Source organism: Lactuca virosa, chromosome 3 (assembly GCF_052849685.1).
Source record: "Lactuca virosa cultivar CGN04683 chromosome 3, Lactuca_virosa_CGN04683_v6, whole genome shotgun sequence".
NCBI lineage: Eukaryota > Viridiplantae > Streptophyta > Magnoliopsida > Asterales > Asteraceae > Lactuca > Lactuca virosa.
In genome coordinates this window covers 72,221,413-72,238,205 of record NC_136428.1, presented here as the reverse complement: position 1 = coordinate 72,238,205, position 16,793 = coordinate 72,221,413, and the positions used below count along the sequence as shown (strand labels likewise).

The window sequence follows — 16,793 nt, the reverse complement described above, 5'->3', positions numbered from 1 at the left end:
ATGTGGATTGTAAGGATAAGTTTTTCCGCAAAGTTTTAAAATAAAAGAAAATTGTTTAATTTTGTTTATTTGAAGTATCCTTACAATGGCATTTGTGGAAAATTGTTGCTTATATGATTCCACTGACAGCAATATTGGAAAATGGATTTGATTCTTTCATTTGTGGTAGTGTCTAAATTTACCAAATCAGGAAAGTTCCTCATCACCCAAGTTTCAATTGGACTTAAACTTGGAATCATGCAAGTTGAATAGTATGATGAATGAGAACTTTCAAGCATTGGAAAATCAAGACTAATTACTTGTTCACATGGATGTGTGAGTCAAGTGAAGGACTAAAGGGATCGAGTACACATTCTTGTGCACTGGTCATGTCCACCACAAAGCTCGTTAAGACTATTTGATTTACTAAAGTTTAGTAAATATGGTTACACTTACAAGTTTAAGTATAATTCTGAAACATTGGAAAAGTCTCAACGTATGGCAGAACGAATGGGAAGAATCAAATTAGGCAGAAAGATAAAAGTTTCTCAAATCTGAAAAGATGGGAGAGTACTTTAGTATCATGTTTGTGATCATCTTAATGATTTAGAAATCATATCACACTTAGTCCTCTAAAGGTCATCTTAGTGCATTCTTATGACTAAGAAGAGGAGACATGAATTGTTGAAATGGTTAGATCAGGAAGATGAGTCATACTTCGTTCCAAAACAATTCTTAGAGTCATACTCCAAGATTGTAACTTGAGTGAAATATCTTAAAGAAAGGTTTAAAACACTTATCAAATGTAAGAGTAAAAGTGTCCTACTCTTGTACATTTGAAATTGGTAAGTTGTGATGTTTTGGATAAAACAAAGACCAAGTAAGGCCAATTGTGTGAAGTGTTTGTCTTGATAAAGAATCCGCACTATCTCTTGAATATTTGGCAAGATAGTCTTATATGTCAAGAGGATAGTGGGAGTCTTAAAGATCCTAAAAAGAATTTCAAGAACTAATCAAGAATAAAACCTGAGGTTCTTCACTAGCACACGACTTGAGGTTTATAACCTATCGTGTTGACATATTCTGTGCCCATTCCAGTTAAAGTTGGCTTTGCATAGGAGTTCTGAAAGTTCTCAATTTGTTGCATAACAACTTGGAAGCAATGGCAGGCCCTGTACTGCCAGGTGGCAAGAAGTTAAGATTGCATAAGTTCAGTCCATATGAGTTTGGATTTGTCATTATCCTTGTCTTGTGACTATGGTTTTGACGATTCAAATGGATAAGAACACATACACCATAAAATCTAAGGGTCATAAGGTTTCTCTCCGATTCATGAAAATGATTGTGAGGAAACACTTCCACCAAGTAGATTTGAAGCAGATGGCAAAAGGTCTAAACAATTGAGACTATGATTACGGCATCCCTTTTCATAGTTCTGAAATTGTTTAGACACACATGCATGCTATCTAAGGAAAGGTGTAGGATTTTGATAAAGTCTTATCAAAGCAATCTAGTATCAGAAATCTGAACTTTGGTAAGAATGTCAGTAAAGTATTGACTTCTAGAGGTACAGCTGTTTTCTGGATACATGTCAAAGCTAGTGGGAGCATAAGTGTTATGCTAATAATCATCATGTTAGTGGGAGCATGATAATTATTGTTAGTGTTGCAAGTTAGCAATGTTAATTATAGAAAACAAAAGTTTCAATTCGTGAGGCTGCAGGGATTGAAAAAGTTGTTTTGCTATAATTAAGGGAGAGGATATACTTCATTTCAGTTCTAAAGGCTTAGATTGAGACCTTAATCATCTTTAGTCAAGAATATATATATGAATTTCATGTTGGATTGGTTCAACTTAAGGAAATTCTATATATTGCGTTCTCAAAATTTGATTATGATTACGGCATCCCTCTTCATAGTTAAATTTTGAAAACATGGCAAATAAAAATATTGTAGCAAAAGACTGGTCTAGAATCATGTCTTTATGTGAGACATCATGAATCGTGTACCATTTGCTTTGGGTACAGGATCGATTACATGTGCTATAATATTTGTCATTTCTAAATTTTTCCAAATGCCCAGAGGCATTAAGAAGGGAAAAGGTCTAAAATTGGATATGACTAAAATGATTAAGCAATTGTCGAGGACAATCTGAGGTTTACCAAAGATTGGTTGCTCAGGGACAGCTGGAAGTATAGTGCTAATTTTGGAAGGACCATATTGACATATTCTGAAAAGAGGCATCTCTTATTCAGAAGTGATAGTCAAAATGAGAATATGGAGTTGTCTCCATAGGTGGAAGTTATCTGTGTAAGATTAGAAAACTTAATGCAAGAAGCATGTCCAAAGCAATGTACATTGAATATGAGACTTAGTTTCCATGGAGTTGATCTCCATTGGAATACCCTATAATGACTGTTGACAAGACTTTGTGACTTTGTACATATTCATTACAGGAGGGTCAGTGCATATAAGTTTAAAATCTAAACAGATTTCGATAAATGATAGGAATTTGAAATTCTCACATTTTTCGATAAGGATTTGGGAGTGTGAAATTAGAATCATTGAAATTATGTTCAATTGGTTTATTTCACAAAGTAAGGATCATAGAAAAACATAGAGTGCATACTTGGTGTATGGCAAAGCTATTGTTTAAGAAAAACATAGTGTACATGCTTGGAGCATGGGACAACTAGTGTTTTTAATTCAAGTATAAAGTTGATAAAACCGAAACAATGAATAATGAGTAATCAGTATGGTGATAAATAAAAGTGTTTATTTATATTCATAGGGTTTGATACCATATTTGATTAATTTATTCTTGTGTTTCACTTTGCATGTTTTGACTTCCAGAATAACTAAGTCGCTCTTCCTAAATGATTAAGTTATTCAAACCATCCACAGTCGGTCATATGTTGGAAGTAGATATGAATCAAGACTGTCATGGGTTGGTTTGTAGAGGTCCAAGTTGGTGGACAAAGTGGTGCTACAACACTCATGAGTGCTCATAAGTTCTGAGTATTGGATTCAACCCGCGCTCATTTGAATCACTTCATGGATTTTATCACGAGTGATCATTAGACGATAATATCTTATATTCTTAAAACCTAGAGATATGAGTTGTTACTATGAGTTGCTTATACATTGATTGCATGAAAACGCATTGGTAACTCGATGTTATAAAACGTGCCTTTGTGTATGATTCAACAAGTAGTAGAACAAGCCATATGAGTCGAAGTTTATCCATTCCTTTTACCTTCGGAATAAAAGTGATATCTGTGGGCCCCTCATGATTTAGCGATGACACATGTGAGTGCTTGGCCAAGCCAGGACTGATTTGATTTGTTCAATCAGTCAGTCATCATAAATCGAAAATCGGGAAACAACAAATGGACAGAGAGAATGATTATAATCCATGTCTCAGTCCATATGATATCTAGAATGGAGGAATATATGATCCCTTATCTAATGGACAAGTCATTGACAAGGTCAGATTTCGACAACGGCTTTAAGAGCTACGATTGCCAGTTAGGTTTTGAAGTCATACTCAATAATAGTTTTAGACTTATCCAAGTGGGAGACTGTTGGATTAATGTCTAAGTCCATAACCATATTTGGTATGTACTTGACCGGACTCGGCATGGTCCATTTGGGTTGCACTTCACCGGAACAATTTATATGGATAGTCTTTTGAGAATAGTATATTTATGATTTATATTAATATATTATAAGTTCTAATATATTAATATGGAATCATATTATTTATTTAGTATTGATCAAGAATTAATTTAGAATTAATTAAGTGATCAAAAAGAATTAATTAAATATGGACTCTTATATATATGGAATGAGCCAAGTTTATTTAGATTGGGCTAAGCTTTCATGGATGGTCCATGGAGCTTTTAACCCATGGATCCTATGTAAATGAAAGGTCATGGGTATTAGGGTTTACATGGATGTAACCCTAATCCTCCATAATATATAAAGGGGTCCTTGGCTCATAAAATTGGCACAAGTGTGTGAAAATAAGAGTGGGCCGATTTTAGTGTGCATACATATTCTCTCAAGTTCTTCCAAGGTGTTTTGGTGATTTGTGATTCCATTTGAGGCTTCCACACTATTGGGGCTAAGCTCTTAAAGCTTGAAGACATCAAGCTACATCAAAAGGTATGTCATCTAACTAGAACTTTGTAGTATAGGTGCTTCATAATATGTTAGTTAGGATGAAACCTTGGAATAGTTAACATTTGCATGTATAATAGAGAAAACATAGATCCAAGGTTTATAGGGTTGCATGTACACCATAAGAGTGTTAGAATGCTCAAAACCCAACAAGCGGTTGGCACAGGAGTTTCTGTCTCTCAAGTAGAAGACAGAGTCAGTCACTGAGATCTCGAGGATGTTTCACGAGAGGGCGATGTTCTGCCCTGAGCATGTGCCCACTGAGCAGGCACGTGTGAGTCGGTACTTGAGCATACTGAGGAGGGATATACGAGAGTTCGTGGCGAACTCGTCATACAGGACATTGGCCGAGCTTCAGGCCAATGCCACGAGGAGGGAGATCGAGCTTGAGTTACAGACCAGAGAGGAGGAGGAGTCCCGGGGTAGGGACCGTAGACCAGTGCAGTCGCAGCCGGCGACGAAGCGGGCCAAACCCGCTGATACTAGAGTTGGGGGCCAGAAGGGCCGTACTTGTGGCAAGTGCGGTAAGAGCCACGAGGGTGCATGTCGTATGGGGATGTGCTACAAGTGTGGCAAAGAGGGGCACATGGCGATGGACTGCCCCAAGGGATTCTCGGTTTGCTTCCATTGCAACCAGACAGGCCACCGTAAGGCCGAGTGCCCTCAGCTCGTGCAGGGGTCAGCACAGGGATCTGCACCAGCTTCGGTGCATGCTACTGATAGTCGGCATGTGAAGGCCGAGACGCCGAGGGTTCGTGGGAGATCCTTTCAGCTGACAGCGGAGGAGGTCCGCACAACACCTGGCGTTTTGGCCGGTATGTAACTTATTCTTTTCTATGATTTTATTGAGATAATTGTGCTTATTTCATGCTGTATAGGTATTTTTCTTGTGAATTTTGTACCTGCCTTGGTGTTATTTGACTTGGGTGCGAGTTGCTCTTTTGTGTCTCTAGCTTTTAGTCGCCACATCAGCATTAGGAGTGAGGCTTTGAGTCGGCCTCTGAGGGTTTCCATAGCCGACGAGCATGTAGTTTTTGTTACTGACGTGATTCGAGGGTGTACTCTGGAGATTTTTGGTGTCAATTTTCTGATAGACCTGGTACCGATCGCTATGGGTGATGTCTGTGTCATTGTAGGCATGGACTGGTTGAGTCGATTTGGAGCCATGATAGACTACGAGCGTCAGTTGGTGACTATACGAGACCCTAGTGGGGGAGTACTTAAGGTATACGACGAGGGTACTAGGCCTGAGTCGTATTTCTGCTCTGCTGTCCGAGCGAGACAGAGTTTACAGCAGGGATGCATGGGGTATGTGGCATATGCGATTGATACGCATGTTACTGCTGAGAGATTGAGTTCTATTTCCAAGGTGCCGATTATGTGTGAGTATGAGGATGTGTTTCCTGAAGAGTTGTCGGGTTTGCCACCTGAGAGACAGGTGGAGTTTAGGATTGATTTGATTCCATGCACGACACCTGTTGCCAAGGCACCCTATCGCCTTGCGCCGCCAGAGATGCAGGAGTTATCCTCTCAGCTCCAAGAGCTGTTAGGGAAGGGGTTCATTAGACCGAGTAGCTCGCCGTGGGGAGCTCCGATCCTTTTTGTCAAGAAAAAGGATGGTTCACACCGGATGTGTATTGATTATCGGGAGTTGAACAAGTTGACGGTGAAGAACCGTTATCCACTCTCGAGGATCGATGACCTGTTCGATCAGTTGCAGGGTGCATCTTGGTTTTCTAAGATCGACTTGAGGTCTGGGTATCATCAAATGAGGGTTCGCAATGAGGATATTCAGAAGACGGCCTTTAGGACTCGTTATGGGCATTACGAGTTCGTGGTGATGCCTTTTGGACTCACCAACGCACTGGCAGTGTTCATGGACCTCATGAACCGGGTGTGCAGGCCCATGTTGGATCGGTCGGTGATTGTGTTCATCGACGACATTCTTGTGTACTCGAGGTCCAGGGAACAGCATGAAGAGCACCTCAGAGAGGTTTTGGGGGTTTTGAGATCGAAGAGGCTATATACCAAGTTCTCCAAGTGTGATTTCTGGTTACGAGAGGTCCAGTTCCTAGGGCACCTCGTTAATCAGAATGTGATTTTGGTCAACCCGACCAAGATTGAGGCAGTTATGCGATGGGAGGTACCGAGATCTCCATCCGAGATCAGGAGTTTTCTGGGTCTGGCCGGTTATTATCGGAGATTTATCAGAGACTTCTCCAAGATTGCAGTTCGTCTCACCAGGTTGACCCAGAAAGGTGTTGCTTTTGTTTGGGGTCCCGAGCAGCAGACCTCATTTGATACCCTTTGCCAGAGATTGTGTGAGGCCCCAGTGTTAGCCCTCCCCGAGGGAGTGGAGGACTTCATAGTTTTCTGTGATGCATCTACATCGGGATTGGGTGCAGTGCTGATGCAGAGGGGGCACGTGATAGCATACGCATCGAGGCAGTTGAAGCCTCATGAGACGAGATATCCTCCCACGATCTGGAGCTGGGGGCGGTGGTGTTCGCCCTTAAGATCTGGCGTCACTATTTGTATGGAGTCCGGTGTACCATATAAACCGACCATAAGAGTCTGAAATATCTTATGGATCAGCCCAACCTGAATATGAGACAGAGGAGGTGGTTGGATGTGGTGAAAGATTATGACTGTGAGAATTCATATCATCCGGGCAAGGATAATGTGGTAGTTGACGCCCTGAGCCGTAGAGCAGAGTGTGCTCCAATCCGAGATATATGTATGAGGATGACGGTGATGACTCCAGTCTTGGATACCATCCGGGAGGCCCAGTCGGAGGCCGTGAGACCGGAGAACCGCAAGAGGGAGTGGGCGATTGGGCAGGTATCCGAGTTTGTAACGGATAGCCGAGGGCTTATGACCTTCCGAGGGCGGATTTGGGTGCCCTATACGGGCGGAGCTCGACGTGTATTGATGGAGGAGGTGCACAGGTCGAGATTCTCGATCCATCCCGGGGCCACTAAGATGTATTTAGACTTGAAGAGGGATTATTGGTGGCCCTGTATGAAGAGGGATGTTGCGTGGGTAGTTAAGAGATGCTTCACCTGCCGTCAGGTCAAAGCAGAGCACCAGCATCCACATGGTCCATTGTAGCCTCTGGAGATTCCCCGGTGAAAGTGGGAACAGATCTCCATGGTATTTATCACCAAGTTACCGAGGACCGCACGGGGGGTCGATGCGATTTGGGTGATCGTGGACCGATTGACGAAGAGTGCTCATTTCCTTGCTATTAATGAGAGCTCTTCGGCGGAAAAATTAGCCGAGATTTACGTGAAAGAGGTGGTGTCTCGGCATGGGGTGCCGGTCTCGATAGTGTCAGACCGAAACGTGCGTTTCACCTCCAGATTCTGGGGGAAATTTTACGAGGAGTTGGGCACGCGTCTACATTTCAGTACCGCGTACCACCCGCAGACAGATGGAGAGAGAGAGCGGACGATTCAGACACTCGAGGACATGTTGCGTGCCTGTGTCTTGGACTTTGGAGGAAGTTCGGACACATACTTGCCTTTGGTTAAGTTTTCTTACAACAACAGCCACCATTCGAGTATAGGTATGCCTCCATTCGAGCTGTTATATGGGAGGAGGTGTCGGACTCCTATTTGTTGGGGAGAGGTGGGACATAGAGTGATGGGTGGCACTGAGATAGTGCTCAAGACGACTGAGCAGATTCAGCAGGTGAGACAGAGATTACTGACGACCCAGAGCCGCCAGAAGAGTTATGCGGACAGACGACGCTCTGATCTGGAGTTCCAGGTTGGAGATTTTGTGCTCCTGAAGGTATCCCCTTAGAAAGGGGTGATCCAATTCAGAAAGAAGGGCAAGCTGGGGCCCCGATACATTGGTCCTTTCAGGGTAATTGCCAGGGTTGGCAGAGTAGCCTATCGGCTGGACCTACCCGTAGAACTGAGTCAGATCCATAACACCTTTCATGTGTCCCTATTGAGGAAGTGTGTGGCAGATGAGATGACAATTGTACCTCTAGAGGACATTCAGGTGGATGCAAGCCTGAATTACGTTGAAAGGCCAATTGCGATTTTAGATCGAAAGATGAAGGTCCTCAAGAATAAGGAAGTGTCCCTGGTTCAGGTCCAGTGGCAGCATCAGAAGGGATCCGATTTGACTTGGGAGCCTGAGTCAGAGATGCGGGAGCAGCATCCGGAGCTATTTGCGGGGCAAGACTTCGAGGGCGAAGTCTAATTCTAGTGGGGGAGAATTGTATCATCCGGTTTTACAGGTATATTATTTTAATAGTTTAAGTTGAGAATTTTGGAAGGACTCGACGAGTTGCTGCCTCAACTCGTAGAGTATGGTCGCGGCTGATGACTAGGATTAATGAGTGGACTCGACGAGTCGATGAGCCGACTCGACGACTCAGCGCTGGAGACAGAAACCCTAATTTTCTCGGGCCTGGGCCTATTTAAAGGCACTTATAGCCTCCTTGACCCCCCATCAGTGCCATTCATCCCTTGAGAGAAACCCTAGATTCATTTGTGAGCAAGAAAGGGAAAAAGACTAATTTGAGGTCATTTCCTTGAGAAGAACATCAAGGTTGTTGCAAGGATCTCAGAAGAGAGTTGTGGATCAGTTTCATCTTCATTTCAAGCTTCAGATCTGGTATAAGCTCTTTCCTTCCTTGTGATTGAATAAATTTCTTTTGGTTGTGAAGTTAGGGCTTGTATCACCATTTTGATGGGGTTTTGGGTGCATCCAAACCCTTTTTCGAGTTATTCTATAGACCTGGACCTTGTAAGGTCCAGAGAACCAGAAAGTAGAAAGCCATGATTGAGTAACCTTGGAGCTTTGAAGCTTTGAAGCTTTAATGGAGTCATAATGGTATATAGAGCAATATACACCATGCATGAACCCCAAGTTCAGACCTTTACGTGACTTTTGGATGCTAGAAAGCCAGATCTATGAGTTAGAGTTCCAGATCTGACCTTAGGAGACCATATGAGTGATACAATGGAGACGACTCGCCGAGTCTATGAGATGACTCGACGAGTCGGATTGGGTTCGACCCAGTACCATTGACCCAAAGATAACTCGTCGAGTTGGGGGTCAACTCGATGAGCTGAGTGAATCCCTGTGAGAATAGTCAGAAATATGATTGGGCTCGGCGAGTCACATGGGTGAACTCCACAGCCGCCAGCATCGTCTTCAATCGCCGCAACTTATCACTGTTGCACAACACCGCTGCAGCGCTGCCAACGCAGTGACGGACTTCTCTCACTACTTGTTGAGCAACACCATCTACCGTCGCGTGCAAAAGGACCACCATCGTCTAATTTAGCTCGCCGCCATCATTGTAAGTTTATTCCCTTTATTTAGTTTGATTTTCCCAAATGGGTTTCATTTGATGAACTGATAGTAATGGTTTATGAATTCTGATTTGGGATTTTTGATTTGTAAACTGATTTAATTTTAATTTAACACTCTCAAAAGATTAATTTGTGCTATGGATTTGTTAGTTTGGCTTGGTTTGCTTTTGATGATTAACTGGGACAACAGGGAAACGAACTAAGCTTAACAGAGATGGAAAATTTTAATTTCTTTAACTGTTTTGTTTAATCGTATTTTCTAATTTAGTGCTTTGTATTTGTTTAATGTTTAATGGTTTTGGTAATTGTATTTAACATTGATTAATGTTTTTTTTTGTTTAACCCAATAACACGTGCAATGGAAAGATTTTACAGTAGAACATCCACATCAGGACCATCTTCATTAGGACCATCTTTAGCTGAAATTGCCCAACCTACTTTTATTCCACCAAGATCGAGTGAAATTGATTCAAGTGACATTCCTTGGGATCCGGCTGATAGGAAAAAATTTCAGATTATCGCCCTAATCAAAGAGACAATATACGACGAAAATATTTTATTAAAGAACAATGTCAACCGCGCCTTAAAAAATACCATGTAAGAATGTTTGGAAGTAGGGGAAGACGTTTTAATCCTGGTATAAGTTTGGTAAAATCAACCACTGCAACTTTAAAAAATATGAGAAATGATGGGTTTGATGCACGTATTTTGGATATCACCTCTTTTTGTGAGAATGATTACATTCCAATGGTGAACATGGAGGAAGTTTATGTTAATCCAAGAGCCTGAAGACAGTACACCAATATCTCTGATCGCCATTATTACGAGTTTTTTTGTGTCAACATGGTTTTGGATATGCAAATTCAAGAGTTCGGTGATCGTTTTAATGAAGTCAGTTCCGAATTGCTCATTTGTCAACGAATTGCTCATTTGTGTGACAGGTTTGAATCCACATGATTCATTTTGTGACTTTGACCCATCAAAGTTACAGAAGTTGATCGATTTCTATCCACATGATTTTAGCTTTAAAGATAGGTTGAATATTCTAAATGAACTTTCGGTTTACCCCACTTTTATTAAACAAGATGCAAGATTTGCTACTTTGAAGAGTATATCCGACCTTGCTAAGGTGATGGTGGAAAGCAATATGCATCTTAACTTTCCTTTGGTTTACCGGTTATTGAAGTTGTCATTGCTTTTGCCGGTTGCAACCGCAACGGTGGAGAGATGTTTTTCGGCGATGAAGCTTGTCAAGTTAGATTTGCGGAATCGTATTTCGGATGTATTTTTAAATGATTGTGAAATTTGCGCTATTAAAAGAGAAGAATTTTCCAAGGTTACCAATGAAAGTATTATCAAACGTTTCTTAGCTATGTCCCCTCGTAGATTTCAATTGTAAAATGACATTTAGTTGAATGTTTTAATGTTATTCTACTTTTAAGTATTTATTATTATTATTATTAATTTACATAGTCAACGGTCAACAATGCACCCCACTTGACTTCCGGGCTGGATCCGCCACTTTCTAGCAGATAGACATGCTGTTATATTGCTGATAATGTGTTTTTTTTATTTGACAACCGGCCTGAATATCTCGTCACAATCTACTCATTGACGTTGAAATGATCGTTAGCTGCCAAACATGTCTTGTATCTGGATAGAGAACCAACTACATAAGTGTCTCATTGTTTAATACTCCAAACGACCCTTGGCCGGGACTGTAGGCGGTAGCAACCAAACAGGCCTTGAGTGCGTAGGCAATTTGCTGATCTTTGATCCCCAAATTTCACCATATAAGTCTACAAATTTTATTTTGCATAATTATCACACGATTTCTATTTTTATTTTATTCTATTTTAGTGATAGATTATGTGTTTTGATTACCATATGAATATTCTACCTTTATTTAGGGGATTTCAAATGTTAATTTTAGTTGTTCTAAAGAAATCTATAAGTTACTTATATTACATAAAAATGTATTAAAAGTGTATAATTAAAAAACTTAATCGTATTTTTTAGGTTTTGAGTATTAATTAAGAACGGTGAGGAGCCCAGCATTTGAATTGATGTTAAAAGTAAAATCGCTTTGTAATTTGTATGCTTATATTCCAAAGTCAAAGTCAACCCTTTATCTACAAACTAGTCCCAGGACTTGGTATTCGGCGCCAGGAAATTAACCACATATATTCGTAAGAAATATTTTCAATTTATGTTTGAGAAAAATATACTTTTGATGAGATACGTTCTATTTATGAGTTTGATAATTATTATAAAAACGTGTGTGGTTCGAATTTTAGCAAAGACTTCAATCAGAAAGTTAAAAGAAAAAGGCGAAAAATCTGAACATACGTAATATCAATTTGTTCATTGCTTCATTGGTTTTTAGAATGCGAATTAAGCACTCTATAGGGAATAAGTCAACACGCCATATATCTTCAACGCTGCACCTGTATACCCTAAAATAGAATCAGTTGAACACCATCCTCCTTCCCGCATTTTTCAAACACCTTTGAATTGATCACGATCCTCCTTCCGAGGTTTTTCAAACACCTTAATTTGAACTGATCACAATTTTTATAACCCCATTTGAAGTCAACTATATGCTCTCTGCTCTATATAAATAAGCCATTGCTATTGATCAAGCTCACCAAATTAACTAGACATGAAGAAGTCTCAACTTAGTTCTTCAGTTTTGCTCATGGTTCTAAGTTTCTTGTTTTGTGTTTCATGGGCAACGTCCTTATCATCCTCAAGTTCTGGCGATCTAATAAGCTGCCTACTGTCCAAATCCAAGAATGTGACTACCATCTCTCAACTCATTTTCACCCCTGTCAATGCTTCCTTCCTACCCATTTGGCAAGTGGCAGTTCAAAACACCAGGTTCCTTAAGCCCTCCACACGTAGACCATCAGTCATCGTGACACCTATGGAGGAAACCCTTATACAAACATGTGTATACTGCGCCAAGAAACACGGCTACGAGATCAGGATCAGGAGTGGGGGCCATGACTACGAGGGCCTCTCATACACTGCTGATGTTCCCTTTGTTATGCTTGATTTCACCAACATGAGGTCTATAGACGTGGACGTAGCAAAAAGGACTGCTTGGGTCCAAGCAGGCGCTACGCTTGGTGAACTCTACTACAAAATTTCGCGAGAGACCGATACCTTGTATTTCCCGGCAGGTGTTTGCCCAACGGTGGGTGTTGGTGGTTACATGGGCGGTGGTGGCTACGGAAACCTGTTGAGGAAATACGGTACTGCTGCCGATAATGTTCTGGATGCTCGCTTCATGGATGTTGATGGGAATATTCTCGACAGGAAATCAATGGGAGAAGATTTGTTTTGGGCGATCCGAGGAGGTGGTTCTTCAAGTTTCGGAATTGTTCTTGCATGGAAGCTGAGCTTGGTTCCAGTTCCAAAAAAAGTAACCGTCTTTATACTGAATAAAACTTTGGAACAAGGGGCAACCGAAATCTTCCATAAATATCAATACGTTGCACCATATATTGATAGAAACTTGCACATAAGAACTCAAGTTTTCGCCGAATATATCGGCAACACTACCAAGAAAACCATAAGAATTATGTTTGAAGGAATATATCAGGGGACAAGAGACACATTGCTTCCGTTGCTTGATAGAAAATTTCCAGGGCTCGGTGTTACCCGAGAGATTTGTGAAGAAATTAAAATGGTCCAGTCGACCCTTGTGTTTTGGGGCTTGCCAAGCTCCACCCCGACTCAAATTCTTACGAACCGATCTGCCATTGCCAAGCTGAACAACAAAAGCAAATCAGATTATGTCCGGACACCCATCCCCGTAAGTGGGCTCAGAAAGATATGGAGAAAGCTTATCCAAAACGATGAATCAGCGCTTCTGATGATCAATCCATTTGGCGGAAGGATGGCTGATTTTTCAGAGACAGCACTTCCATATCCTCATAGAGCGGGCGTGTTGTTACAAATTCTCAAGACTGTCAATTTTAACGGTCAACCTTCAGACACAACCCCTACATCCCTAAAGAGGGTAGCTTGGCTGCGAAGCTTGGATGCATTATTGGCTCCTTATGTATCGAACAACCCCAGAGAGGCATATTCCAACTACAATGATCTGGATTTGGGTGTTGGAAGTTCTAATTATGAAGAAGCAAGTGTTTGGGGTGAGAGATACTGGAAGAGGGACAACTTCATGAAGTTGATTCGAATTAAGGCAAAAGTTGATCCGCACAATTTCTTTAGGCGTCCACAAAGTATCCCTGTTTTCTAACACCTTGATCAGCTCTCTCCGTTATGTGAAACTCCGAGAAAGAACCAAAACATGCCTTTTATTATTTTATTTTATTTTTTCATGAAATACTAGCAACAATGCTACTTTCTGTCGGGTTCTTTTCCTATAAATGATCTCCATGGTAAGACATATACGTCTATCAGTTAATGGTCGAATTGTGATAATAATTTGTATATTTAATTATGATTTTATCTAATAATTACATTATTCGTATTCTTATATTTCTTGGTTAATCTTTTTGTTGTGTGATAAACCCAATTTTTAATTAAGAGTCAAATTAAACTTTAGACTTGGATTAAAGTACTTTGGTAGAGACTAACATATGTTGAAACGTGTATGGTTTTATTTTTTATTTTTGAACAACAAAGATTTCATACAACTACTCTAGGAAGGAGCTAGAGCAAACCCAAAAAAACAAAGGGCAACTAATTGGTGGTGCCGTGGTAGTGGCGGGAAATTTTCCTAAGGAGGAAAACTCAAACTGACTTGTGTTTGCTGGGCCAAATTAATTTATAATAATGAATGTAATCACGGCTCTTGTTTACGTAATTAAAATCAATATTCACAATTACAAATATATTATAAGAAAATGAATATTCACTGTACAATCAACAAAGCAGCAGACGCGGGCCAAATAAGGCGAGACACTCCATCACATGCAGCAACGTGGGACTGGGTTGTTAGAACATGGATGCGGATATATATTGAAAATAAAGTTGCTTGACAACGGTGATACTAATGTTAATTTCATACTCTAAATTAAAGTTTTCCCGTATAAATGGCTTAACAATCAACGGTTTGTGGGTCTCTTGTCTTGAGAGGATCAAAGAGGAGATCTTCATGTTTTATAAACAAAAATTTGAAGAGCCTATCACCGCTAGGCCGTTCTTCCGGAGTGTCAGAATCAAGAAGATATCTAATGAGGATAGTAATAAGTTAGAGGTGCCTTTCACCATGGAGGAAGTTAAAATAGCCGTGTGGAATTGTGGTAACGACTAGTCACTAGGCCCGGATGGCTTCACATTTGCTTTTATTAAAAAGTTTTGGAATGTTGTTGGACCAAATTTCTTGTTGGGTTGTATAGACTTGATCAAATTCAAGTGAGCATTAGGAATCACAAGTGAACATCATGGATCACAAGTGAGCATCAAGAATTACAAGTGAGCATCAAGGATCACATGTAAGCATCATGAATCACGAGTGAGCATCATGGATCACGACTGAGCATTAGGGATCACGAGTGAGCATCGAGGATCTCGTGTGAGCATCATGGATGTTGAAAATGCTCAAGTAGGTCACCTTGATCGAACCACGTTAAATGTTGTGTTTTTCAGAAGTTTTATTTCGTAAGTTTCACCGAAGTTTGTTTGATATTTGTCTGAAGTTCTTAATTTGTTTTGTTGTTATCGAAACAAACTGGTATCAAAGCTATGGCTGAAGATGGGAATGTTAAGTTCGACAAATTCACTGGTCATGATTTTGGTTTTTGGAAAATGCAAATCGAATACTATCTCTACCAGAAGAAGTTACATGAACCATTGTCTGAAAGCAAACCTGAAGAAATAAAGTAGGAGGATTGGGAACTGTTAGATCGGCCGACACTTGGTGTGGTCAGATTATCCTTGGCAAAGAAAGTAGCTTGCAACATTGTCAATGTGAAGAGTACTTATGGGTTGATTAAACCACTATCTAACATGTACGAAAAACCTTCAACAACGAATAAGGTTCACTTGATTCGATAGTTGATAAATCTGAAGATGAAGGAGGGTGGCTCGGTGACTGATCATGTTAATCAATTTAATTCAATCCTATCAAGGCTAATGCCATTTGAGATTAAATTTGAAGATGAAGTCATGATGTTGCTATTATTATCATCTTCGCCTAATAGTTGGCCTCGTACAGTGACAACGGTTAGCAACTCAACTGGGGGTTTTAAGTTGACATTCAAAGGCATTCATGATTTAATCCTTGGTGAAGATGTATGCAGACGAAGTGCTAGAAAAACTTTGAATAATATTCTGAGTACTAAGAATAGGGGAAGGGAGTCCAACATAAGGGGTGGGGTAGTGGAAGATGAAAGTCGAGAAGAAGATGTGGACATAACAACAGGAGCGATGTTATATATTGGAACTGAAAAGAGAGTGGTCATGTCAAAACTCAGTTCCCAAAGCTCATAGAAGATAAAGGCCAAAAGGATATGAATATTGCAACAGATTTTGAAGGCGACACACTCATTTGTTCAGTTGAAAACTCATTAGAATCCTGGGTCTTGGATTTTGGTGTGTCATTTCACTCTATTCATTCCATAGATGTAATGCAACACTTTAGGCATTTCCAATGGAAGGTCAAACTGGCATATAACAAGTGTATGGATATCATGAGTGTTAGAGATGTGGTTCTCAAAACGACTCTAGGTGCAGATTAGACTTTAAAGAATGTCAAGTTCATTCCATACCTAAAGAGGATGTTGATATCAGTTATGGAACTTGATAATGAAGATCATCATGTTGCATTTGGTGATCAAAAATGGAAAGTGAAGAAGGGAAACTTGATCGTTGCTAAGGGTCAAAAATATGATACACTATATCTGGTGGAAGTTTATGAATATTAAGCACATGTTGTTGAAGGGGTTGAGACATCCACTTTATGCCACCAAAGATTTGTTCATATGAGTGAGAAGGGAATGATGAAGCTTGTATCCAAAGGGAGAATTCCAAATATGAAGATTGTGATAAATGCTTCTAAACCATGTTCTATTAGAAGACATAAGAAAGTCAATTTTGAAAAGATAGGCAATTCGCCTAAGTTTAGGAAGTCGGTTTTAGTTCATTCTAGTGTTTACAGCCCCACTTCAATTCTTCTGTGGGAGGATTCCAGAATCATGCAAGATCTATCACTATTGAAAGGATAGATAGATATTAAGGAAGCTGTGGGAGCTCTGAGAAATCTGGAAAGAATGGGAGCTTTGTGATAATAGTTATGAGGGTGGAGTTGTAGGTGTTTCGAAGA

At 40.4% G+C, this 16,793-nt stretch overlaps 1 protein-coding gene and 1 pseudogene across 1 annotated transcript; both read left to right on the top strand.

Annotated features, from left to right (window-relative positions):
- Positions 1-10,382: 10,382 nt before the first annotated feature.
- Positions 10,383-10,895, top strand: LOC145163652 (uncharacterized). The gene has a single exon (XM_079082459.1). It carries the CDS (start codon positions 10,383-10,385, stop codon positions 10,893-10,895), a length of 513 nt encoding a protein of 170 aa, XP_078938585.1.
- A 1,218-nt stretch (positions 10,896-12,113) lies between these two features.
- Positions 12,114-13,967, top strand: LOC145165941 (tetrahydroberberine oxidase pseudogene; annotated as a pseudogene).
- The last annotated feature ends 2,826 nt before the right edge of the window (positions 13,968-16,793 follow it).